At 46.1% G+C, this 26874-nt stretch overlaps 1 protein-coding gene across 1 annotated transcript in view; it reads right to left on the reverse strand.

Moving 5' to 3' along the window:
• Positions 1 to 26874, reverse strand: part of arap3 (ArfGAP with RhoGAP domain, ankyrin repeat and PH domain 3) — a 46674-nt gene that overhangs the window by 15548 nt on the left and 4252 nt on the right. Inside the window, exons 2-12 of the mRNA XM_044205562.1 lie at positions 10046 to 10208; positions 8307 to 9263; positions 7332 to 7372; positions 6983 to 7065; positions 6713 to 6780; positions 5597 to 5836; positions 4604 to 4673; positions 3503 to 3623; positions 2816 to 3000; positions 1108 to 1214; positions 430 to 629 (exon numbers count right to left, since the gene is read on the reverse strand). Coding sequence (XP_044061497.1) covers positions 430 to 629; positions 1108 to 1214; positions 2816 to 3000; positions 3503 to 3623; positions 4604 to 4673; positions 5597 to 5836; positions 6713 to 6780; positions 6983 to 7065; positions 7332 to 7372; positions 8307 to 9263; positions 10046 to 10119 — 2146 coding nt within the window. The 5' untranslated portion in view covers positions 10120 to 10208. The remainder of the gene's footprint in view (positions 1 to 429; positions 630 to 1107; positions 1215 to 2815; positions 3001 to 3502; positions 3624 to 4603; positions 4674 to 5596; positions 5837 to 6712; positions 6781 to 6982; positions 7066 to 7331; positions 7373 to 8306; positions 9264 to 10045; positions 10209 to 26874) is intronic.

A 26874-nucleotide genomic window follows, 5' to 3' on the forward strand; every position in this document is an offset into this window, starting at 1 on the left:
GTCTTTCCTGTTTCAACATGACCCCCTTTGGGATGAACTGGAACCCCGACTGGGAGCCAGACCTGATCACCAGCACACTCGTTTGATCATCAGGCTCCATGCCGACTGATTTGATAAAAAGCTCTTACAATAATATGATGACTTAAAACCACAAACTTTAAATTCCACCAGTTCATTTGCAGGTCAGAGGTCTGACTGTAAAAGTATGAATTTCCATGCTGATGACTGCTACTACTAACAATCCCACAATGCAATGCTCTGCAGTCTATAGATGCGAACGGTTGTGCGACGGTCCAGCGGTCAGAGACGATACAGAACGAAGTCTCCGGCTCCCGTAGAGGGACGACGGTACTGCTGCTGCACACTAATGAACAGAAATCAACACCAGATGAACAAAGACACTTCGTTAATGAGTTCAGTTACAGGTACCTGCACAGTTCTTGCAGATGACCACGCACAGGTTGATGGAGGCCCAGTCGGGGTTCAGGGCCTTGCAGTCGGCACACATCCTGTTGGATCGGTTGGACCAGATCTTCTCGGCCACCTCGTAGTCTGACAGAGTCTCTGCGATCGACTCCTGCAGCGCCTCCATCCAGTCCCGCTTCTCGCGGTCCGAGTCCGCCGTGAAGCTGAGGAGGCGGAGCACAGGTCTGCGGTGAGGCTTGTTGGAAGGTCGCCACGGCAACGGCATTTTAAAGAAAGAAACCCTCCCCCTTTTTAAGTCTGCTGATTTCAGGTTTCAGGGTTTACATTAAAACAGAACTGTTGTTGATCTCGGCAGACTGAAGTGACCTTTGTTAGCTCAGCAGCCGCAGAGCTGCAGGGGCTCTTCTGATTCAGTGACCTGGTTTTGGGACCAAAGGGGGCAGAGCCTGGCAGCCCTGCTGCTAGCCGAACACACTTCTACATAAAACACAGACTCTTCACGGTCACGTTTTAGAGCAAAGAAATGTTACAATATGTTTGTTTTTTACTGTCAGACTGAAACCTTTTCCATCCTTTTCCCATTCAGTTTCAACAACCAGCAGGTGAACTCAATAAACCGTGTGGGTTCGAGACCTGATCCTGTTCTCTTTACTGCACAGTTGCATTGATGAGCAGCGATACCTGAAGGTTTTGTACGGAGTGATGAGGTCGAAGCTCTTGTGTTTTCCGTCTCTGATCGTCGCTCCTCGAGCTTCGATCAATGTGATGCCGATTCCATTCCGAAAACACTGCAACACAGAGACACGTTCAACCGCCCGAGCTGCTCTGCGAGCTCCGGATCAATAAAAACACGTTGGGACAAAGTTACACGACTGAGTCTGTCTGAAATCAGCAGCTCATTTAAATCTGGAGCAGACTGATCAAAGAATAAATAATCAACACATCTCTCCGCACCTGACAGGTTTGATACGCAGCCTCAGTATCAAACTGCACACGCTGCAAAAAATCTCCATCCTATCAATACGTTTGTGGTATTATCAATATTTCAAAGTCTAGTTTTCTTAAACAACTGAATCTACCAGAGCAGTGACATCATCTCTACCTGTTTATAAAGAATTGTGTGTCAGCAAGTACTCACTACTCTCACCTGTCAGTGTCTCACCTGTCAGTGTCTCATCTGTCACTACTCTCACCTGTCAGTGTCTCACCTGTCAGCGTCTCATCTGTCACTACTCTCACCTGTCACTACTCTCACCTGTCAGTGTCTCACCTGTCAGTGTCTCACCTGTCAGTGTCTCACCTGTCACTACTCTCACCTGTCAGTGTCTCACCTGTCAGTGTCTCATCTGTCAGTGTCTCACCTGTCAGTGTCTCACCTGTCACTACTCTCACCTGTCAGTGTCTCACCTGTCAGTGTCTCACCTGTCACTACTCTCACCTGTCAGTGTCTCATCTGTCAGTGTCTCACCTGTCAGTGTCTCACCTGTCACTACTCTCACCTGTCAGTGTCTCACCTGTCAGTGTCTCACCTGTCAGTGTCTCACCTGTCACTACTCTCACCTGTCAGTGTCTCACCTGTCAGTGTCTCATCTGTCACTACTCTCACCTGTCACTACTCTCACCTGTCACTACTCTCACCTGTCAGTGTCTCATCTGTCAGTGTCTCACCTGTCAGTGTCTCACCTGTCAGTGTCTCACCTGTCGGTACTCTCACCTGTCACTACTCTCACCTGTCAATACTCTCACCTGTCAGTGTCTCACCTGTCACTACTCTCACCTGTCAATACTCTCACCTGTCAGTGTCTCACCTGTCAGTGTCTCACCTGTCAGTGTCTCACCTGTCACTACTCTCACCTGTCAGTGTCTCATCTGTCAGTGTCTCACCTGTCGGTACTCTCACCTGTCACTACTCTCACCTGTCAGTGTCTCACCTGTCAGTACTCTCACCTGTCAGTGTCTCACCTGTCACTCACCTGTCAGTGTCTCACCTGTCAGTGTCTCACCTGTCACTACTCTCACCTGTCAGTGTCTCATCTGTCAGTGTCTCACCTGTCGGTACTCTCACCTGTCACTACTCTCACCTGTCAGTGTCTCACCTGTCAGTGTCTCACCTGTCAGTGTCTCACCTGTCGGTACTCTCACCTGTCACTACTCTCACCTGTCAATACTCTCACCTGTCAATACTCTCACCTGTCAGTGTCTCACCTGTCACTACTCTCACCTGTCAGTGTCTCACCTGTCAGTGTCTCACCTGTCGGTCCTCTCACCTGTCAGTGTCTCACCTGTCAGTGTCTCACCTGTCACTACTCTCACCTGTCAGTGTCTCACCTGTCAGTACTCTCACCTGTCAGTGTCTCACCTGTCAGTGTCTCACCTGTCAGTGTCTCACCTGTTCACTCTTGTAGAGCCAGATCTGCTCCGTGTTGATGGCGGCGTACACTTTGGATTTGGTTCCTTTCAGCTCGAGGACTCCGTGTTTCTGACAGTGTGGTCCGGGACCGAAGCACCGCCGCCCGAACACCAGCTGATCTCTGACGTGTTCCTGCAGCGTGGCGACCCACCGCCGCCTCAGCACTGAGAGACAGTAAACACACGTCATCATCTCTGTCTCCTCCCCTCCGTCCTCTCTTCTTCTTCTGTTATTTCCTGTCTCAGCCCGTAGAAATAAAACTCTCCTCCATTATCTGCAGAGACAACAGGCCTGCAAAGACCTGGTTCTGAGCCGACTGAGTGCAGCAGGTTAGTGGGTCGGTCTTTTGTCTGTCCCAGATGGAGTCACATGACCTGCTGTAAAGCTCATAGGCTGTTGTCCATTACTTCTTGTCTCTGTGTGTAATATAACGGCGGATGACACTTGAATTAAAGTATTCAAGCATCCTTTTGTGAAACTTTGCAGATTCACTGATATTTAAAACATATATGAGTACACATGAGACATCAGAGCCACAACACTTCAGGATCATAACTGAAAACCTGGGTGAGCTTTTTACCGAATTTAACTTTAACGAATTTGGGCAACATAATAAATACAGATTGGGGCACTTATGTCGACTTCAAGCGTGTGTTGTTTTTTCACCTTCAGTGTCAGTCCTGAAAACGAAGATCCTCTGACTCGTCACGATTTCAAATTTATTGTCTTTGGCTGGGCGGGCCATCTGGATGGCAGCCAATGGGATCACTCCTTTAGGGTAGATGTCCTGAAACAGAGCAGGCGAGAGGAAACGATTCAAATCTACTTCAAAGTGTCAAAACTCACAGAATCCAGACTAGAGAAGTGTTTCATTAAGACTGAGAAGGACTTTAAAGACCACCATCTGTATCTATGTTTCATTACTCTTTTCGGTTTCTTTAAATGTTCAGCATCCATCATTTACAGCTGAAGTGGCCAACGTTTCTGTCTCTGCAGTCAAATTCTTGCAGAAACTGTTTTCGGGACTTTCTCGCCCAAAATTGAGCCTTAGAGCAGTATTTTAAAGACAGTAACAGAGCAGTTAGAGCGTCTTTATCTTCAGTAATGTGACGGATTTCTGACTGAAACAGAATGTGTTCAGAGTTAAATTACAAGAGGGATTTAAATCAAGTCGGTCAGATTTGGTTGGATCATTCGAAATGGGCGTGGCTTAGCGAATACGGTGCGATTCTTAGCTGTAGAGAGATAAGGAGACGCAGAGGACTGTTGGCCTCATAAAGAGGACGAGGAGAACGGAAACTAATATCACTCTGCTATAGAACTCAGCCCACGAGCTAACGCTCAGGTGTGGTTCTGTAGGATGGGCGGGGGCAGCTAGTCGCACCAAACCACATCTGATTGGATAAATTCACGTTTAACGCCCCCAAGTTCGAGATGAGTCATCAAAAAATATGTTTATGTATGTTTTACAGGTAGAGAAAAGAGATGGATTTTAATATAGAAATGATTTCTTTAACACTAACTTGGATCACTTTGTAGAGATGTTTTCACTTTTTTCTGTTGATCAGTTTCAAAATATCCACTTTGATTCAATGTTGTGAAACATGACAAACTTTGGCATATAACGAGATAACTGAACACTTAATGATGAAACTGTATTTTCTACTTCACTGTGTCTTAAACATAACATGTGAGTTGATGTCCTCTCTCGTGTCCTCCATCGGGACAGTTATTATAAAATAAACCACCTCTGAATGTTCTCCGTACCTTCTCACTGCCGAAGTACATCAGGTTTTTGCCATCAAACTTCACGTAGCGCTTCTGGAAAACATAGTTCCTGAAAAATGAAAACACACATCAGATCCAGAGACAGTCACATGATCACTTTTCTAACAGAGACACAAAGCTACATCCCAACTGTGTTAAAACCTCTCGTAGCAAAACTAGTCATTTATGGGTTACAACGACATCAGACCAGTGTAGTTTGGTCGACTGATAGTTGGCTTTTCTACTCTGAAGATGATAATATTCATACGGAGCATCAGCAGAAAACACTGGCTCAGTCGATTCATAATGAAAATATCTGCGTCTGTATTGATTTTAATTTACCCGTATTGGTGAAACACCAAAACTCTCACCAAAGAACCACAGAAGAACTTTCTTGTTTTAAAGAGGAGGAGGAGGAGGAAAGGAGGGAAGGAAGAACAGCCAAACACACACCGAGTGGAGGATGAAGAAGAGGATGAAGAGGAAGAGGAGGAGAGGAAGGTGACGAGGCAGAGACAGCTCCTCAGGAGGGAGGAGACACAGGGAGGAGCTGAGAGGAGGAGACGCAGCAGAACAGCCAGCGCTGACCTCTGACCCCTGACAAACACACACACACACACACACACACACGTCAGATGTGTTCAGACTGAAGGTGAAAACCTCCTTCAGACATTCAGACAGAACAGGAAGCTGTGTGTCACTGATGTTTAGAACTTTCTGATTCGACCACTGTGATTGGCCAGGTGAGAACATGGGAGGAGCTCCAAGATCTCCTCAGACTCTTTCCTCCGCATTCCTCCTCCATGTACCCGTACAGTATAAACGTCTTTCCTCAGTTTGAGTGTCGATCAGCCTTTAGCCTCTGGAACCTCCTTAAGAACCTCAGGAACCTGCTCGAGGACTTCTGGTACCTCTTCAAGCAGCTGTGTAAATCAAACGCACCCCTGTGGTTTTGTTCTTCCTAGTCTAACCAGCTGTTTAAATCAAACACACCCCTGTGGAGACAGCTTGTCCAGCCAGCCGCTGATGATGGGCGGGGCTCTCTCGGTCAGGGAGGTGTAGCTAGCATAGGGGGAGATGGTCAGGTCCTCGTCTGCCCCTGAGGGGAAGGTGTGGGGGAGCTGGGAGAGGCAGCGGATGGGGGGTGAAGGTTCTCCGACGGTGCAGTAACCCTGAGAGTCTCCGGAGTGAAGAGCCTGAGAAAAACGCTTCGTCCAGGAGAACTTCTGACACCTGAAGGTACAAATACAACTTTATAAATACACTTTAGAAGAGATGAATCTGCTTTACATGGTATCACATCCTGTGAACTACTTCTTGAAATCAGCAGAAAAAAATTATTCTCTCATCTCTTTGGTCTTATAATGTGGTGACGTAAGAGTTCATTGTCACTCAAAGTTCATTATTGACCTCAGTAACAGCAGTTGAGAAAACAAACCTCTCACCGCGAGGTCCATTTAGTGGCTGTTCTGTAGCTTTCAATCATATATTTCTCAACTGCTGTTTCCAAGGTCAACAACGAACTTTGAACTTAAGTATTAACTTAGTTTAATCTGCATTCAACACAAGCTTAAGTTATAAGAGCTGGGACAGCAAAATATTAAACACAGACTGTAGTTTATGAAGAGAAGATCTACAAAAAAGAAGTGGGCCGAGTACAGAACCTCTGGGAACTCCAGAGTGCAGACAATATGCAGATGATAGTTATATATATATAACAGGTTGCCTTTAATATTTTGCAGTCTCAGCTCATTCAACCTAAGCTTGTGTTGAATGTAGACAAAAGTATTTAATGTTATTTTGTGATGCTCTGAGGAAGCCTACAGATATAAGTGTCTTATTGCTGTCTCAGTACTCAGAATGAAGTCATGTAAACCCTTTATGTGTTTATTTTCTCTTAGTCCTATTTGTTTATGTGAATTACATATATTTCTTTTTATAAATGTATTGTTTGAGTATCTTTTAATCTGTACTTCCTCTTATGTTGTCTGTTTGACCGTATTCTTTCTATTTGTGTAATTTCAAGCTATTATTATGTTTTTAAACGGTGTTAAACATTTGGTCACACAAAGCTAAAAAACAAACTTTACAGAGTTGCTGGTGTCTTACCCATGATCCTCTGCATGTTTCTCCTCCCCCCTCCTCATCCCTCTTTCCTCCAGTCTGCTCCTTTCACTCTGCAGGATAAAATATTAAATGAGCACATTTCTATTATCACAGACTGGAGATATTACAAATTTAATCCTATCAACTGCTGGATTAAAAATTAAACCGACTTCCGGCAGATTTGTGACCATTTAGCAGCTGGGGTTCAAAAGCCAGTGTCTTTTTAATATCTTTACAAAGAACACTAGTTTTGCCTTTGTGCTGCTGTCTCACCTCAAAAATGAGTATATTTCTTCTGGTTTGGAAAACAGTTTCACAGTACGGGCTGATCTCCTCCTCAGGGTCGTCTGTTGAAGCTGTTGAACAGAAAACTCTGAGTAATTAGGTAAACTCAGCCAGTGTGACCCTGGTCGGCCTATTAAACCACATAAACACAACTTTAATTTTAGTGTACAAACATGAGGTACTGTAAATTCTCAAATAATGGCTAACCAATAAATGCCAGGGCGGAAAAACACAATAAACAGGATCCAGATTTAAATTCAGGGCAGAGTTTTAGTAAAAACAGTCTTACTGTGCACATACAACCTGTTTTAGTAGTAGTAGTCACGTCTGTACTCACCTCTGGCTGATCCTGAAGAGTTATTACTTAAAGTGCTGCCACTGAAAACACACACATAGAGAAAAAGAACAAATAAACTTTCAATAACTGATTTAAAGACACACTCCAGTAATTTAGTGTGTCACTAAAGAAGTTGGACTTGTGAGAGACAGATTAAAAACAGAATGGTCCAAAATGATGCAGCAGAGGTGGAGATCCTGACTTTTAGTCCTTAGTATGGGTCAAACTCCAAAAACATTAGATCCACTGGATTATATATCCCATCTAGCCAGGGCACATATTAGGGTCCAGATCAAGGATCGCAAGTCTGAAAACAAAGTTGTTCTTAATACTACAAGCAGTTTTGACCCCTTAAAGCTGGTCCCTGGTCCAGGAGAGCCCAGTACTGCATATTTCCTGTCTCTCTCTGCTCTACCCTCATGTCCTCCTGTCTGTTTCAGAAATGCAGCCCTCCCAGTTCAACGTCAGAATGGTGTGGGAGGTTGGGGTTTCAGATGCTGTTTGAAGATCCAACAATCACTTCATTAGAAACATACTGAAACCATTAGTCTCCTGCCACCACGACCTGGACCCGGACAAGCGGCAGAAAATGGATAGATGGATACATTTGTTTGGTCTGTTGTTACTGTGTTTTTGATCACCTGAATGTAGCTGCTGCTGATCATTGCTATTAGCGTTATCAGTAACTATAGCAGACAAGACAATTATTTGGTTGCCAATGTATCAAAAGATGCTTGTCAAGGCCAAAAACCAACAGTGTGATCGGGATCAGATACACAGTGCGCCCCACTTACTAAGATCTTTTTCATTGGTCATGGATAGATAGATACAGTAGATTAATAGATAGATACATGGATAGGTTAGTAGGTCGTAAGGTTTTGACACAAGATTTTGCCGAGCACATCTAAAAAACTAAGTAAATAAACCTCTTTGTGTGGACCCTGATCTGGAAACAAGTCCATCAGAGTGACCTACCTGTTCCTCTCGGGGTTCCTGTCAGGTGTTTGTCTGGGTGGAGTCGGAGGAGCCGAGTGCTGGCTGCAGTAACTCCTCCCTCCACTGGGGACAGTAGAACCAGGTAAAGTGCCCCAGTAGATCTCATTAGAGACCATCTCCATCCCACCATCTCTGGGTGATCCGGACGGTGAGGATCCAGAGAGCCTGCTGTTGTCAAGACTACCAGGACAGGAAGTCCCAGGAAGTGTCTGGTTCTGCTCTGTCCGCACAGGTGAAGAAGAAGAGGGCGGGGAACCCTGGAACATGGCGGGGGGGACCCCACGGTTCAGCCTCGGGGGAACAGGGGGCAACAACCCTCCAGCGTCTGACAGAGACAAGCTGCGACTCGGCCTCCTCCTCTCCGCCTGGCTCGGTCTTCGGCTGGGTGTGGTTGACTTATCGTTGAGGTCAGAGGTCAACCTGTCATCAGGTGTGGGCGTGTCCCCTGAGGTCAAACCCTCTAACACAGTAAAACAAATGGACTCCTGGGAAAGCCTCCTGGGTGGGGGCGGGTCTGGTGTTGGACAGAAGTGGATAGGTGCTGTCCTGCGGCGATTGAAGACGGTTCTGGGTTTGGGAACCGGCTTCACCACAGGTCTGTTGCTGTCAGAGTTGGTCAGCATGGCGGCGAGGTTCGGAGCAGAGCTGTTCCTGAACGCCTCAAAGTTAACAGGTCCTGTCGACTGTCGGAGCGCTGCAGCGCTGTGACCTCGCTCTGATGAAGAAATGCCTGTCACAGAGTGACAGCGGTCACGTGGGAGATCAGCTTTCTGATTGGCTCTTTGACCCTCTGTCCTCTGAATGTGACTGACCAATCGTAGGATTCTCTTCCTGTGTCCTGTGGCGGTTATACCCAGGCTGACCAAGGCGTCATGATCCAGGTGTGTGAAGTCTTTAGCCAATAGGAGACCGGCTCGACGAAAGCTGTCCAGGTACCTGCAGTGAAAAAACGTAATTAAACTTTATCAGTACAGCAGGTTGGAAGTTTGTTTTTGCTGTGATGATGTTACCACCATGGCGTAGACTAAATACGTATGAACTACTTAAACCCAATACTGTAAATACATTATAATTATGGATGTTGTTTTCTATGCTGAGTGCATTTGCTAAGTTTGATTTTTTGGCTGACTGGACACTTTGTGTGTTAACTGGTGCCCTGAAGATGCCCTGAAGGTTTCTAGCCTTGCAAACCAGAATAATTATCAGAAAATGTTGAAAAAGTAAGGCATTCCTATTGGTCATGCCCAAAAAGCATGACTGACTGTGTCACCAGCAACAAAACTGGAGGGGCACAACAAAAAAATATGCGCTTTCTGACATTCATTATATATATATATTCCTTGCTAACACTTGCTTGGTAACATACTAAGTAAAATACTAAATACCAAGTAAATTAATAGCTCCACGCTAACACTTTAGCATAGATCGGTACATTACACTACATTAGATTTATTTTGCAGATGCTTTTGTCCAAAGCGACTTACAATAAGCACATTTAAACCACGTAGGAGCAAGACCTCGATATCATCAAAAATTGGGGGTGTATCCCTTTCAAACTAAAAGCATGTTAAGTGTTAAAGTAAGTGTTTTTTAAAGAAATGAGTAGCAAACGTTGTTGAGACGTATGTATTCTACACTGTACATACACAGTCGACTCTCTGCTAACTAAGTCACAAATACATCATATCAAGTCCCTCTGTTGTGTCCCAGCCTCTGACCTCTCCAGATGGATCGCTACCAGAAGCGTCTCAACCGGCGTGCTTCCGTCCAGCGAGGCCATGACGACCAACATGAAGTCTGGATCTGACTTCGTCTCCTCCACATTCAGGAAACACCACGGCCATCACTGACCTACAGCAGGGACAGACCACAGCTGTCCATCTGGAGGAGACAAGAACAAAATACAGCAATTAAACCAAAAACACAGAAGTCTGATTCTAACCAACACAACCGTGTTAACAGCTTCTCTTCGGTATCTGTCTGTCTGCGGCTGTGTTCAGACATTTTGATTTGTTACAGGTGGAACTAATAACATCAGTGATGGTTCACGTCCATTTAAGTGCCACAGGAGCCCAGTGGGCCATCACGCACATCACCAGGACCCTGGAACTGACAACGCTAAATGGGATGCAGCCGTAATTAATATTATTAGTTACCTACGAGTTTTCTGCTACGACATGGAAGGTCACCGGACCTCAAATGGCGTGTCGACACCACTTCGCCTGATGCCCTCTTGTTCGTTCACTTTGTGCTGTTTTTCACATCAAAGTGATTCTGCTGAATGCTGAACTTTGAAACGTCCTTTAAAATGGCAGGATCAAAGGCTGGGAATGATGGAGGTGAAGATATTGCCGCACTGCTCAAACATTTCTCCACAGCGGACTCTGAAGCAGAAGAGCGACTGCTTGGACGGCTCGTGGGTATCGTAGTTTTTGGAGCCGCCAGCTGCGCAGCCTGGTTGGATAATCATTAAGAGAAAACTTCGAAATGGAAATTTACAGTGAGGAAAAATACTTTACAGGAGCCAGCAGCTCCTACAGGTAACCATAGCAACAGCAGTGTGCTTCAGGCCCTGTTAGCAGTTTTAAACCTGACGTGTTAAACTGACTACACACACACACACACACACACACACACACACCAGGAGACTTGGTGTAAACTTTCCTGTTGGCGTTCTGAAAGATGATGAAAATGCACAAATATAAGGAAAGATTACAGGTAAGACTCTGTAAATTCCAGGTTTATCTGCAGCAGAGGAGCTGGCTGTGTTTACCGCACTGAGATGGCATCACTGTGACCTTTGACCCTCGGAGGTCACGACCTCCCTCCCAGCCAACTCAAACCACAGAAGCAGAACAAAACATGATGTCAGCGGGCGGACACAGCCCCAAGATTGTTTCTCAGCGTCTGCAGCGGGCTGACCTTTGACCTCTGTACAGACAGCACTGGAGGTTATGGGGGGCAACATGAACAGGGGACAGTCTGCTGCAGTGCAGAGATCAGCAGACTCAGAAACAGACAGAGAGGCTCGGTGTGGAGACACCGCCGGCCATTTAAAGAAGGAGGAGCTGACCACAACACAATGACAGCACACACACACTGTCATGTGACAAGTGCCGAGTGTCTCTGAGACAAGAGGCGAGTGTCGAGTCGGGATTATTTTTGGAAAACTTGGAACAAACAGACCAAACAGGACTCAGTGACAGAGTATCTGCTGCAGCGGACAGCGAAATGTCATCATCTTAACAAAGATAATAAACTATTACTAACGGTTATTTCGATGCAGTTCAGTTTCCGTGAAGTCTTGAATGTGTGTCAGCGAGACGTTCGAGGAAAAACACTGAACTGCACCTTCTGTGACGCCGCTCTCATTGGCTCACAGACCTGGTATTTCCTGCATTCTAACTGTGTAACTGCAGTGTGATCGATCCTTTCAGTTTGAGGCCAAAAACTCCGTATTCGTCCTTTTTTCAAAGTCTCTTTATAGTTTCAAATGTGGATGTGTTGCACATGATCGTTCTCAGAGTAACAGGACGGTTTGAAACTGGAGAAATACTTGATGTGAGTGTTTGCGTTAAAGATTTACGATGAATCATAAATATGTAGAATTTAGGTTTTGCCTCAAAAAAATAATATATAATATAATATTATGAAATGCATTTCATTAGAATTGTGAAGGTGTCAGATACGACAGCTCACTACAGAAACACAACTAATCAGTGAATTATGGGAGGAAACTGACTGTAGCCTCATAATCCATAAATAACACACGTGAAAATGTTTTTAATAATAGTATATATGTTTCGAAATAAAAGCTCTGTGCGTTGCTGCCTTATTTTCGGTTAATGTTTAATTCTAGCGTCTTTTGAATAGAATATAAATAACAACAGAGATTTTTTTCCTCTCAGGCAGAACGCAGCGACCTCCAAAGAGACGGAGAAGACTGACTGTTGCCTGAGAAGCTAAACCGAAAATCCGTCTCGCTGCTCATCCAGGTCACTGTGAGCTCGCAGCACGACGTGAGTGTCCTAACGTGTGACACACAAAGAGCAGCTTCTCACCAACACACACACACACACACACACACACACACACACACACTGAACAAAGACCAGTGGACGGACACACACAGTGCACACACACACACACACAGGATACAGGGAGTGCCAGCAGCTGAGGCGAGGCATGTTGCCTCAAGCTGAAGGGTGGAGGGCTGTGTGTGTGTGTGTGTGTGTGTGTGTGTGTGTGTGTGTGTGTGACCTTGTACAGCAGTGATTGTGTATCTCTGGATTTCCTGAAAAATGTTGGAATGTGTTACGTTTCACCTCACTCTGATTTTGTGTGTGTGTGTGTGTGTGTGTGTGTGTGTTCAGTAGCGGCACCACATTCTATTCAAAATTCAAACTTTTGTTCGAACGTGGGAGAAAATTTAATATTCAAGCTGTGATCAGCTGTTTGAATTCAAACCTTACAGTCTATAATCACGAGTGTTTGAAGTAGTTTAACTTGTGGTCCAGCAGAGGGCGCTCTGAAAATTCTGCTAATCAATCAAAATGGAGGAGGACACTAGCGAGCAAAGCCGAGCTGATCAGATAATCGGGACAATCAGGAGTGACGAAGTATTTTGGTTCTAAATGACCAACAAGCATCAGACTGTTTGTGTAAAAAGCTGCTGTTATTCCACAACCACAACACACCTGAGACTCAGCTGCTGCTGCTGCACACCTGAGACTCATCAGCAACACACCTGAGACTCAGCTGCTGCTGCAGCACACCTGAGACTCAGCTGCTGCTGCAGCACACCTGAGACTCAGCTGCTGCTGCTGCACACCTGAGACTCAGCTGCTGCTGCTGCACACCTGAGACTCAGCTGCTGCTGCTGCACACCTGAGACTCAGCTGCTGCTGCTGCACACCTGAGACTCAGCTGCTGCTGCTGCACACCTGAGACTCATCAGCAACACACCTGAGACTCAGCTGCTGCTGCAGCACACCTGAGACTCAGCTGCTGCTGCAGCACACCTGAGACTCAGCTGCTGCTGCAACACACCTGAGACTCATCAGCAACACACCTGAGACTCAGCTGCTGCTGCTGCTGCACACCTGAGACTCATCTGCTGCTGCACACCTGAGACTCAGCTGCTGCTGCAACACACCTGAGACTCAGCTGCTGCTGCAGCACACCTGAGACTCAGCTGCTGCTGCTGCTGCACACCTGAGACTCAGCTGCTGCTGCTGCAACACACCTGAGACTCAGCTGCTGCTGCACACCTGAGACTCAGCTGCTGCTGCAACACACCTGAGACTCATCAGCAACACACCTGAGACTCAGCAGCAACACACCTGAGACTCAGCTGCTGCTGCAACACACCTGAGACTCATCAGCAACACACCTGAGACTCAGCTGCTGCTGCAACACACCTGAGACTCAGCTGCTGCTGCAGCACACCTGAGACTCAGCTGCTGCTGCTGCACACCTGAGACTCAGCTGCTGCTGCTGCAACACACCTGAGACTCAGCTGCTGCTGCAACACACCTGAGACTCATCAGCAACACACCTGAGACTCAGCTGCTGCTGCAACACACCTGAGACTCAGCTGCTGCTGCAACACACCTGAGACTCAGCTGCTGCTGCAGCACACCTGAGACTCAGCTGCTGCTGCTGCACACCTGAGACTCAGCTGCTGCTGCACACCTGAGACTCAGCTGCTGCTGCTGCACACCTGAGACTCAGCTGCTGCTGCAGCACACCTGAGACTCAGCTGCTGCTGCTGCACACCTGAGACTCAGCTGCTGCTGCTGCACACCTGAGACTCATCTGCTGCTGCTGCACACCTGAGACTCAGCTGCTGCTGCACACCTGAGACTCATCAGCAACACACCTGAGACTCATCAGCAACACACCTGAGACTCAGCTGCTGCTGCACACCTGAGACTCAGCTGCTGCTGCAGCACACCTGAGACTCAGCTGCTGCTGCTGCACACCTGAGACTCAGCTGCTGCTGCTGCACACCTGAGACTCAGCTGCTGCTGCTGCTGCACACCTGAGACTCATCAGCAACACACCTGAGACTCATCAGCAACACACCTGAGACTCAGCTGCTGCTGCAGCACACCTGAGACTCAGCTGCTGCTGCAGCACACCTGAGACTCAGCTGCTGCGGCACACCTGAGACTCAGCTGCTGCTGCTGCTGCACACCTGAGACTCAGCTGCTGCTGCTGCACACCTGAGGACTCAGTGGAGTATGGAACACCCATGAGGTCATTCTTTGTCTCCTTTCCCTGCTGTTCGATGTTTTATACGTCTGTTCGTATAGTTTTATATCGCCAGCTGGTGTTTATAAACGTTGCAAACAGCAGTCGGTGTTTGTGAATGCCTGCATGAGCCTCTATGTACCTGCACATGTGTGATCCGAACGCCGCCCTGTGGCGAATACAACGCCGGTGTGCATCTGTTTGTTAGGAAATGAAGTTGAGGTTTTTTGCTTTTTTAATCGACTTCTTTTCCCACTTTATTGAATAAAGAAGTTCAGTAAAGCTGATGATTTCAAACTATATGAACAGACACATAAAACATCGAACAACAAGGAAAAGGAGACGAATAATGACCTCATCGGCTCTCCATAATGGAGGCACCAGAAACCAGCGGAGCGACGTCACCGGTACGACAGGAAACCAGCGGAGCGACGTCACCCGTACAACCTGAAACCAGCGGAGCGACGTCACCCGTACAACAGGAAACCAGCGGAGCGACGCCACCCGCGACCTGAAACCAGCGGAGCGACGCCACCCGTACAACAGGAAACCAGCGGAGCGACGTCACCCGTGCGACCTGAAACCAGCGGAGCGACGTCACCCGTACAACAGGAAACCAGCGGAGCGACGTCACCCGTGCGACCTGAAACCAGCGGAGCCACGTCACCCGCACGACCTGAAACCAGCGGAGCCACGTCACCCGTGCGACCTGAAACCAGCGGAGCCACGTCACCCGTACGACCTGAAACCAGCGGAGCGACGTCACCCGTACGACCTGAAACCAGCGGAGCGACGTCACCCGTACGACCTGAAACCAGCGGAGCGACTTCACCCGTACGACCTGAAACCAGCGGAGCGACGTCACCCGTACAACCTGAAACCAGCGGAGCCACGTCACCCGCGACGACAGGAAACCAGCGGAGCCACGCCACCCGTCGACAGGAAACCAGCGGAGCGACGCCACCCGTGACGACAGGAAACCAGCGGAGCCACGTCACCCGTACGACCTGAAACCAGCGGAGCCACGTCACCCGTACGACAGGAAACCAGCGGAGCGACGTCACCCGTACGACCTGAAACCAGCGGAGCCACGTCACCCGTGCGACCTGAAACCAGCGGAGCGACGTCACCCGTACGACCTGAAACCAGCGGAGCGACGTCACCCGTACGACCTGAAACCAGCGGAGCCACGTCACCCGTACGACAGGAAACCAGCGGAGCGACGCCACCCGCGACGACAGGAAACCAGCGGAGGCGGCGTCACCCGCGGCGACCTGAAACCAGCGGAGCGACGTCACCCGTACGACCTGAAACCAGCGGAGCCACGTCACCCGTACGACCTGAAACCAGCGGAGCCACGTCACCCGTACGACCTGAAACCAGCGGAGCGACGTCGACTCTCAGGAGCCAGAAGCTCGTAAAAAGGCTGATTAGAAGATAGTTATGAAGGAGATGAAGCCTGTTGGCTGTTTCAGGATGCTTCAGAACTGGAGCCACAATATAAAATTAAAATGTCAAGACACATAGCAGCTGTCTGTCACCACATGGGGAAATATAAAGACTGTACTGACGGGTCAGATTCTCATTATGCCGTATGGGTTGTGGGCGAATTAATTAGAATGAATTACGGATTTATAATTACAGAATTATAATTTGAATTCATTGGAACTTGAGTTTTGGAAAAAGGGACAGCTGTAAAACAGTCTGTTTTACTTTGTGTCCAACAGTTCACAGATTCCTCAAAATAAGTGGGGCTGCCCCTTAAATGTGATGATTTTAATCATCAGCAGAGAAGTCTGTGAGTCAAACCTACTGACACACAGAACTACAGGATAACTAACATAACTGTGAGTTAAGAAGTCCTGATTCACTTCATGTTGCATCATCTGAATCTCTGAACCAAAGTCTGAAGGACGACATTAAACGACATGTTTCCTGTTTGTACCTTCACAATAAGAGCCATAATATCTTGAGTGTTCATCACAGGTTAAGAATATCTTTGTGATGGTCATTGTCTCAGTATGAAGACGAGACTGAAGTCAAATGTCCCAAAATAAATAGAAAACTAAATGCATTAATACACTTCTGTATAAAACAATGACTAAACAATAACTAGAAAAGATCATTTTCTGGTTGTTGAGTCAGCTGTTAAAGTAATGAAGAAGGAGGAAAAGACGATGCATATAAAGAAAGAAAGAGAAGAAGAAAAAACACTAGAAACATGACTGACACCAAACTGACACTGAATGTAACCGCAGAGTAAAAATAACTGCTGGACACACACACACAAAGGTCAGCAGCGTCCAGCATGAAGACAAAGGAGGAGGAAGTGAGTCACAGCAGCTTCCTCCTGTCGACCTTTTTCCTCCTTCAAACATCAGCTGCTTCACATAAAACCAGCTTCTGTTCTCAGATCAGCCAAGATCATCTGGATCAGCCTCACACAAGATTTACAGAACATCAAACCCTCTTGTGTTTTCATGTTTTCATGCAGTTATAAAACTAAAATAAGACTTCTGATTTTAAATTGCATGACAGAAAACACTGTGTCTGACTGTTCAAGACCACGTAAGAGCCTGAATTCAAAAGAAATTAAATAAACGTCCATCAGAGAGACGTCAACATGAATCCTCCCTGCATCTGCATCCCTAACATACTTTATTGGATAGTTTTCAGTAGAGATACAGACAAGAAACATGGGGAAGGAGGGGAAGAGTACAACAGGTACCCAGGCAGAATCAGACCGCGGACACTGAGGTTACATGATACTGTATGTGTCTCAGACCACCAGGCCTCCGGGACGCTGCTTTGCTTCAGATTTTTAGAGATGGAAAAACATGGCAGTCATCCTGAGTAACTTCACTTCATTGTTTATTCGTCTCATTTAAAAACAGGCAAGCGACGTCATCATGTGAGCCGCTGCTCGGAGCTCTCTGATTGGCTCACACATCAGACTCAGTGCAGTAGATGTTTTTTTCCTCTGAAATCTCACAGTGGAAACTGAGTTCATGGGATTCAGTCTGGCTTCAGGATGACAGAACGAGACAAAATCAAAACGTGAAGATCTTTTATTGCTTTTCGATTTTACAGTGATTGATTCATTTGATGTTCAACACAGACTGCTGATTTTCATCATCACTGAGAGGAAGTGAGCTGCAGCTCAGAGGACGAAGACACATCCGACTGATGTTAGTCAGAGTCGGTTTACAGGATGATGACGAGTCAACAAATCACTTCAAATCATTTGTCTGAGCCGGAAAGAAAAACTTCATTAGTCCTCAGTTTCATTATGATAGTCACTGTACACACAGTAAGCAGCACCGGTAAAGCTTTTTAAGAACCTGTAAAAGTTGTACTTGAATCCAAATGCAGCACAAAAACTACAAAACTGTAAAAGAGAGCAACTTGAAAAACATGGACGGAGAGAAGCCGTCTGCAGAGAAAATCTAATCTGAGAGCAAAAAGAGCAAAAGGCCACAGAGGAGGAAGAAGGTTAACTGCAGGTTGTGAGTGAGGCAGGAAGCCGGTGAAGGCTGCAGATAAAGAACGAGCCGAGGACAGAAACAGACCAGAGGATACAGACACTTCCATCACACTTCCACTTCTAAAACACTGCAGAGCAAACAGAGTTGGAGCTGAAAGAAGAGCTGGAGCAGTTAGAAGACGAGATTAAGTCACTGTGACCACAGCTGTGTCTGGCAGGCAGTGGCTACTGTGGCTTTCTTTAAGCCTCCTAAAGCCCGGTTTATGCTCGATGCAGCGTCCCCGGCACGAGGGTCAGCGGGCCAAAAATGACGACATTCGCGTAGAGCTGTTGTGGCGCTTGGTCGTGCACCTCTGAATGTTTGTAAGTAGGCGCCCCAGGCGCAGCACGCTTTGTGCATGTCGGAGAATATTGCAACGGACAGTGCGTTGAGCATCAATGTCTCTAGGCATGCTCACACATCTGCAGAGGCCCGCACGAGTATAAACAAAACTCAATGCATCATCAGCTAAGAAACCAGCGTGAAATCTGTGCTTCTATCAGAGATATCAGAATAAACACTCAGCCAACACGACCACTTCAGTTCACTGCAGACCCCTGCATGTAGTTCATGTTACACACATGAAATACTAATACTTAGTACTTTATCTCATTATTAGATTTGATTGGCTTCTGTCAGAGTGTACCTAAACCCACTCACTGTTTTAACCACACCCTCGACCTTGTTCTGGTATATGGCTTTGAAATTGAACATTTAATAGTCTTTCCACAGAATCCTTCATTATCGGACCATTATTTAATAACTTTTGAACTCCTATTACTGGATTATGCGCCATTAGGCAAAACCTCCTACTCTAGATGTCTATCTGATAGTACTGTAGCAAAATTTAAGGAAGCGATCCCATCTGCATTTAATTCAATGCCACGTCTCAATATAACAGAGGACTCCTATGCTAATTTCAGCCCCTCCCAAATTGACCATCTTGTTGATAGCGCTGCAGGCTCACTGCGAACGACACTCAATTCTGTCGCTCCTCTAAAAAAGAAGATAATAAAACAAAGAAGGTTAACTCCATGGTATAACCCCCAAACCCGCAAATTAAAGTAAACATTGCGAAAACTTGAAAGGAAATGTTTCCAACAACCTGGAGGAATCTCATTTAGTCTGGCAAGATAGTTGTGAAACATACAGGAAGGCCCTCCGTAATCCCAGAGCAGCTTACTACTCATCATTAATAGAGGAAAATAAGAACAGGTTTCTTTTCAGCACTGTAGCCAGGCTGACAGAGTCACAGCTCTATTGAGCCATATAGTCCTATAGCCCTCAGTAGTAACGACTTCATGAGCTTCTTTAATGATAAAATTTTAACTATTAGAGACAAAATTCATCACGTCCTGCCCTCAACCAGTACCGATTTATCTTCAAACACTGTAAAACCTGATATATATTTAGACTTCTTTGCTCCTGTTGACCTCTTTCAACTAACTTCGACGATTAATTCATCTAAGCCATCAGCCTGTCTCTTAGACCCCATCCCAACTAGGCTGCTTAAAGACGTTTTACCCTTAGTTAGCGCTTCTTTACTGGATATGATCAATCTGTCTTTATTAACAGGCTATGTACCACAGTGTTTTAAAGTAGCTGTAATTAAACCGTTTCTTAAAAAGCCCACTCTTGATCCAGGGGTTTTAGCCAACTATAGACCTATATCTAACCTTCCCTGTCTCTCTAAGATCCTCGAGAAAGCAGTCGCCAGTCAGTTGTGTGACTTTCTAAATAACAATAGTTTATTTGAGGATTTTCAGTCAGGGTTTAGAGTGCATCATAGCACAGAGACAGCACTGGTGAAAATTACAAATTACCTTTTAATTGCAGACAAAGGACTTGTCTCTGTACTTGTCTTGTTAGACCTTAGTGCTGCGTTCGACACCACTGACCATCACATCCTATTACAGAGACTGGAACATGTAATAGGCATTAAAGGAGCCGCACTAAGCTGGTTTAAATCCTATCTATCAGATCGATCTCAGTTTGTACATGTTAACGGTGAGTCCTCCGTGCACACCAAAGTTAGTCACGGAGTTCCACAAGGTTCTGTGCTTGGACCGATTCTATTCACCTTATATATGCTTCCTCTAGGCAATATTATTAGGAACCACATAAAATTTCATTGTTATGTGGATGATATCCAATTATATCTATCGATCAAGCCGGATGAAACTAACCAGTTAGCTAAACTTCAAGCATGCCTTAAGGACATAAAGACCTGGAAGACCTGCAACTTTCTGATGTTAAACTCAGACAAAACTGAAGTTATTGTTCTTGTTCCCAAACACCTCCGAGACACATTATCTAAAGACATAGTTGCTCTAGATGGCACTGCCCTGGCCTCCAGCAGCACCGTAAGGAACCTCAGAGTTATCTTTGATCAGGATTTATCCTTTAACTCCCACATGAAACAAACTTCAAGAACTGCCTTCTTTCACTTACGTAACATTACAACAAAATCAGGCACATCCTGTCTCAAAATGATGCCGAAAAACTAGCATGCATTTGTTACTTCTAGGCTGGACTACTGCAGTTCCTTATTATCAGGCTGCCCGAATAAGTTCCTTAAGACTCTCCAGTTGATCCAGAATGCTGCGGCACGTGTACTGACAAGAACCAGGAAGAGAGATCATATTTCGCCAATATTAGCTTCTCTGCACTGGCTTCCTGTAAAATCCAGAATAGAGTTTAAAATCCTTCTCCTCACCTACAAAGCTCTTAATGGTCAGGCACCATCGTATCTTAAAGATCTCATAATACCTTATTACCCGACTAGAACACTGCGCTCCCAGGATGCAGGGTTACTGGTGGTTCCTAGAGTCTCCAAAAGTAGACGTAAATGGTGTAAAATAATAACATCCCGTTTAAAATGAGTTGAAATAAACACAATTTGAGAAAAAGGTTGGGAACCACTGTTAGATTATATCATAATACATCCATGCAGTTTGCTGCTGTCAGAGTCACAGTTACAGACTCCCACATCAGCAGCATCCGACAGAAAGAGCAACCACTTTTTTACATTCACACTTTGGATCCACAGATCATGGCTGCTTCCAGTTGAGGATGCCATCATCTTCCTGCTGAACCGTATCTACACCCACCTGGACAAGTGGGCAAGCACGGTGAGGATCATGTCTTTTGATTTCTCCAGTGCTTTCAACACCATCCGGCCTGCCCTGCTGGGGGGAGAAGCTGGCAGCGATGCAGGTGGATGCCCCCCTCGTGTCCTGGATTGTGGACTACCTGACTGGCAGACCACAGCACGTGCGTCTGCTGCACTGTGTGTCGGACAGCGTGGTCAGCAACACTGGGGCCCCTCAGGGGACTGTCCTCTCTCCCTTCCTCTTCACCATCTACACCACGGACTTCAGCCACCACACAGAGTCCTGCCACCTTCAGAAGGTTTCTGATGACTCTGCTGTGGTGGGATGTATCAGCGGTGGTGATGAGACTGAGTACAGGGCTGTGGTGGGGAACTTTGTCTCATGGTGCGAGCAGAACCATCTGCAGCTCAATGCGACAAAGTCTAAGGAGCTGGTTGTGGATCTACGAAGGGCCAAGGCACCAGTGACCCCGGTTTCCATCCAGGGGGTCAGTGTGGAGAATGTAGAGGACTACAAGTACCTGGGAGTACACATGGACAATAAACTGGACTGGGCTAAGAACACTCAGGCTGTTTACAGGAAGGGCCAGAGCCGCCTCTGTTTCCTGAGGAGGCTGAGGTCCTTCAACATCTGCCGGACAATGCTGAAGATGTTTTATGAGTCTGTGGTGGCCGGTGCTGTCCTGTATGCTGTTGCATGCTGGGGCAGCAGGCTGAGGGTAGCGGACGCCAACAGGCTCAATAAACTGATCCGTAAGGCCGGTGACATTGTGGGGGTGGAGCTGGACTCTCTGGCGGTGGTGTCAGAGAGGAGGATGCTGGGTAAACTACACGCCATCTTGGACAGTGTCTCCCACCCGCTCCATGACGTGCTGGTCAAACAAAGGAGCACCTTCAGCGGAAGACTCATCCCCCCACAATGCACCACAGAGCGCCACAGGAAGTCATTCCTGCCTGTGGCCATCAGACTCTTTAACTCCTCCCTCTAAGTGTCAGTCTGTTTGACCCGAAGTCACTAAACTGGACATTGATCATTAACATCTCTGCAATACTTGAGATAATTGTGCAATATTCTCTGTTTTCAGTTTAATTTATTGATATTTATTCATACTTCTATTACTGCTGTGCAACATCCACTGTCTCATAATCATCTTAATAAGCTACACTTAACTTGACAGTACTTATTACTTATATTATTACATTGTATTATACCGTACATACTTATCAACCTCTAAATCCACTTGTTACTTACACTTATTTTAGCTTTTATACTTATATCCACTTTGTACTTAATTTATCTGACCTGTATTATAGAGTATTATATTTGCTTAGTGCTTCTGTTCCTGTGTGCACTGACGTGACAGTGAGCTGCTGTAACAAAGAGTTTCCCCTCGGGGATCAATAAAGTATTTCTGATTCTGATTCTTCAATGCTTGTTCCTGAATCCAAATGCAGCACAAAAGTCTGCGAAATGAACAAGTACAGCTGATGTTTAAGGGAGCAACTTCAAAAATGTGGACTGAGAGAAGCTGGAGGTCTTTTTCATCGCACTTGATTTTCAGGCCTAATAAATATTGAAAACGTCTGACACAAGACAGGATGTCTCAGTGGTGGAATGTAACTAAGTACATTTACTCAAGTACTTGTACTTTCATTCAACTTACAACAATACTTCTACTCCACCACGTCTGAGGGAAATATTGTACTTTTTACTCCACTACAGTTATCTGACAGCTTTAGTTACTAGTTACTTTAAAATTAAGATTTTTACACAGAAAACATAAGAAAATGTACAAGTACAGCTGAAACGATTAATCAATTAATCAATTATTATCAACTGTTTTGATGTTTGGAGTCGTTTCTCCTGTAAATCCCTTCCTGGCTGCAGCTCCTCAGATGTGCAGATCTGCTGCTTTTCCTCTGAACGACTGTAATAACTGTGATGTTTGTTAATAACGTCGAGCTTTGGACTGTCGGTCGGACACGATGACACGCTGACGGCGTTTCTCACCGTTTTCACAAAGTTTTCCAAACCGATCGATGGATCGATGGGAGAAAAGAATCGGCAGATGGATCCAGAATGAAAAGCATCATCAGCTGCAGTCCGATACAAACCGGTTCAACATGAGCTCCAGCTCCACCAGCTGCAGCAGCAACATCCTGCTTTACATTAATGCACGAGGAATAATAACCTGATGATAGAATATATAACAGCACAGCAGCCACAGGGACGCTGCACTGCTTTAATGCTTTAAGGGCTTTTTCCTGATCACACTCTCACACTTTCACTGCTTTCACTGCAGTAACGGACCTGAGTGCTTCCTCCGACGCTGGGACATGTTGACTCAACATTGATCAACACTGAAACCCAACCAAAGCGTTTTAGTATCCAAATGAACAAGATTTCTCCTCCTCCCCCCTTATCTCTGTCCTGTTGTTGTAATCAGCTCTGAAGATCTGCAGCAGAACAAAACACAGGATACAGCTGTCCTTCAAACTGCTGCGGAGGAAACACACACACACACACACACACACATCTTGTGTTGAACCACATTTGTCAGTTTTCCATCGTCACTCAGACTGTTGGATTGATCAGAGCTACATGCTGATCCGATCCACAGGTCCAGGATCAGTTCAGACGTATTTATTCTCTATTTAAATATTCACTCTGTCAGTAATATGTGTATAAAAAGCACGTAAATAAAACAGGTTTAAGTCTTAAACATGTTCTGTGGGACTTCCATAAGTTAGGAGCCGTGTTTCTACCGGTGACGTGAGTTTGACAATACGACATTATTATTATGATTTTAGATTATTACTCGTATACATATCAGGAAATCAACAGTATAAATGATAAGAAGTTTGCTTCATTTGAGCTGAACAGGAAACAGATTTTATGAAGCACAAAGAGATTAAAGCAGAACACTGTCTTCATTCAGAACACACCCTCTGGTTTTTCCCACTTCTCCCCAAACACCGAACACACCCTTTCCTCTTCTCATCCATCCGTCCGTCCGTCTGTCCTTCCTCTCTCTGCCTCATCGTCGGCTCTGAGCCTGAATCTTCCACTGCCACAGAAACATCAGTGTCGAAGTTAAATACGGATGTGAAAACCTTCCCGTCGGCGTCAGGCTGCGTCATACGAGCGAAGGACTCCGGCTGCTTGTTGTTCTCTGTTGTGTTCAGAGCCTGAACGCACACCGCCGTCTGCCTACACAGGCCCGCCACACGCTAGAAACCAAGATGGCCACCTCTCAGCAACAAGAGGAAACGTGCCGTTAGGTCGAACCAGTCTGGACACCCGCAGGACTGCGGTCACATGACCCTGTGTGGATGTGGAAATCAGAGCCGCAACTCTCTGCAGATGATTTTCTTGATTAATCGAATCATTATTTCGTCTTAAAATGTCAGAATTTGGTGAAAAGCAGCTATCGCAGCTACCTGAAGTCCAACGTCTTCTAACTGACAGCTTTATCTGAAACCCAAAGATATTAGGTTTCCTTACTTCCTGACTTAAACGATTAAACTGTTATCCAAATAGTTGCTGATTCATTTTTCTTTTATTAACTAATCATCTAACTGTTACAGCTGAACATTAAAATTATAATTTTAATTCAATTTCTTTTTGCAGTCATGCTTTGACATTTTGGGATTAATTATTTTTCTTTCCACGAGTGAGAAGAGAACTAGTTCCAGCACCTAACTCGCCCTAAAACCACAAACTGGTTTTTACGTTCGGTCTGTGTAAAGGTTCGATGTTAATCACAGAGCTTTGGAGGCGCCGGTGTATTTACCTGGGCTAGCTGTTTGCCTCTGTTTCCAGTCTTTATGCTAAGCTAAGCTAACCGCATCCAGACTCCAGCTCTGTACTGAACACACAGACACGATGTGACTCTCAGAAAGTGTCTCTGCCAACACCTGAAGTGTCCACGTGTTACATTAGAGTCTGTCTGCGGTGGTGCTGCTTTCAGACTAACAGACATCTTCCTCACGTGTCTGTATTTACTCCAACAGGTGCAGCATCTCCACCTGCTGCTCTAAGGGTCACACCTGCACTTCATCTGCTGCTGCGGAAACAGGAAGTTCAATCTGGGTAAAGTGGGTGGCAGTGTTTGGATGAGCGTGACAGGACGACAGACCTGTCAATCAAAGCTAACGTGCTCCCAAACAAAGCTCCCTGTGACTGAACCACCAGAGAGAGAGAGAGTGGGAAGAGGGAGGAAGGAAGAGAGGAAGAGAGTGACCTTCATTCTTCACCTCCACCGAGGAGGGAGGGAGGGAGGGAGGGGGGGGGGGGGAGTAATGGAGGAGAGAAAAGACAGAAAGCAGAGCGAAAGTAAAGGAAGGACAAACAAAAGAGAGGGAGGAGGGAGAGCGAGGCTGGGCGAGCGAGGCGGTGTAATAACAGTGAGTCTCTATTGTGACAAACAGAGGGTTCATTGTTCCAGAGCTGTGACTGGAACCACACACTGAGAACACTGGGAACTCTGGGTAACAGTGAGAACACACTGGGAACGGTGGGACGTACAGTAGAGAGGCGAGAAGACATCACTGTGGACAGACATCCAGAGAAACAGGACGGCAGACGGACGTGTTGTTTCTGTGGTGCGTTCATGGGCTTCACGCTGTTTCTTAGTGTTTGTTCTCTGGTTTTAACTTTCTGCACGTGAACGCACCACACACACACACAGATGACTCTAAACCTCACGTGTGTGTAATTAAGTGAGACGATGAAGACGAACATCGTCGTATCCGCTGCTCAGATCACAACAACAACAGTTTGGAAAGTTCCTCTGAACATGTGAAGAAACGAATAAAAACGCACAAATAAATATCCGATGCTTCCAGAGATCAGTAACTGGATCGGTTTGAACATCTGAGGGCGTTAACCTGCCGTTTTCACTACTTTCTGACACTTTATCGCCAAAATGATTAATCAATAATGAAAATAATCATTCGTTGCAGCTCTACAATCACTGCAGGTGGATTTTTAGGAAATCTCACAGTTAAATTTCAACCTCTGGAGTCGCGACAAGGTCGAGAACTGATTCTACTGAGTTCTAAGTTCCTGAGGTGTTCTGGGTGGTTGCTAAGGTATTGCTGGGTGGTTGCTAAGTAGTTACCAGGTGGTTGCTAAGGTATTGCTGGGTGGTTGCTAAGGTGTTGCCGGGTGGTTGCTAAGGTGTTACCAGGTGGTTGCTAAGGTATTGCTGGGTGGTTGCTAAGGTGTTACCAGGTGGTTGCTAAGGTATTGCCGGGTGGTTGCTAAGGTGTTACCAGGTGGTTGCTAAGGTGTTGCTAAGGTGTTACCAGGTGGTTGCTAAGGTGTTACCAGGTGGTTGCTAAGGTATTGCTGGGTGGTTGCTAAGGTGTTACCAGGTGGTTGCTAAGGTGTTACCAGGTGGTTGCTAAGGTGTTACCAGGTGGTTGCTAAGGTATTGCCGGGTGGTTGCTAAGGTGTTACCAGGTGGTTGCTAAGGTGTTACCAGGTGGTTGCTAAGGTATTGCTGGGTGGTTGCTAAGGTGTTACCAGGCGGTTGCTAAGGTGTTACCAGGTGGTTGCTAAGGTATTGCTGGGTGGTTGCTAAGGTGTTACCAGGTGGTTGCTAAGGTGTTACCAGGTGGTTGCTAAGGTGTTGCTGGGTGGTTGCTAGAG

Source organism: Siniperca chuatsi, linkage group LG8, assembly GCF_020085105.1.
Source record: "Siniperca chuatsi isolate FFG_IHB_CAS linkage group LG8, ASM2008510v1, whole genome shotgun sequence".
Taxonomy (NCBI): domain Eukaryota; kingdom Metazoa; phylum Chordata; class Actinopteri; order Centrarchiformes; family Sinipercidae; genus Siniperca; species Siniperca chuatsi.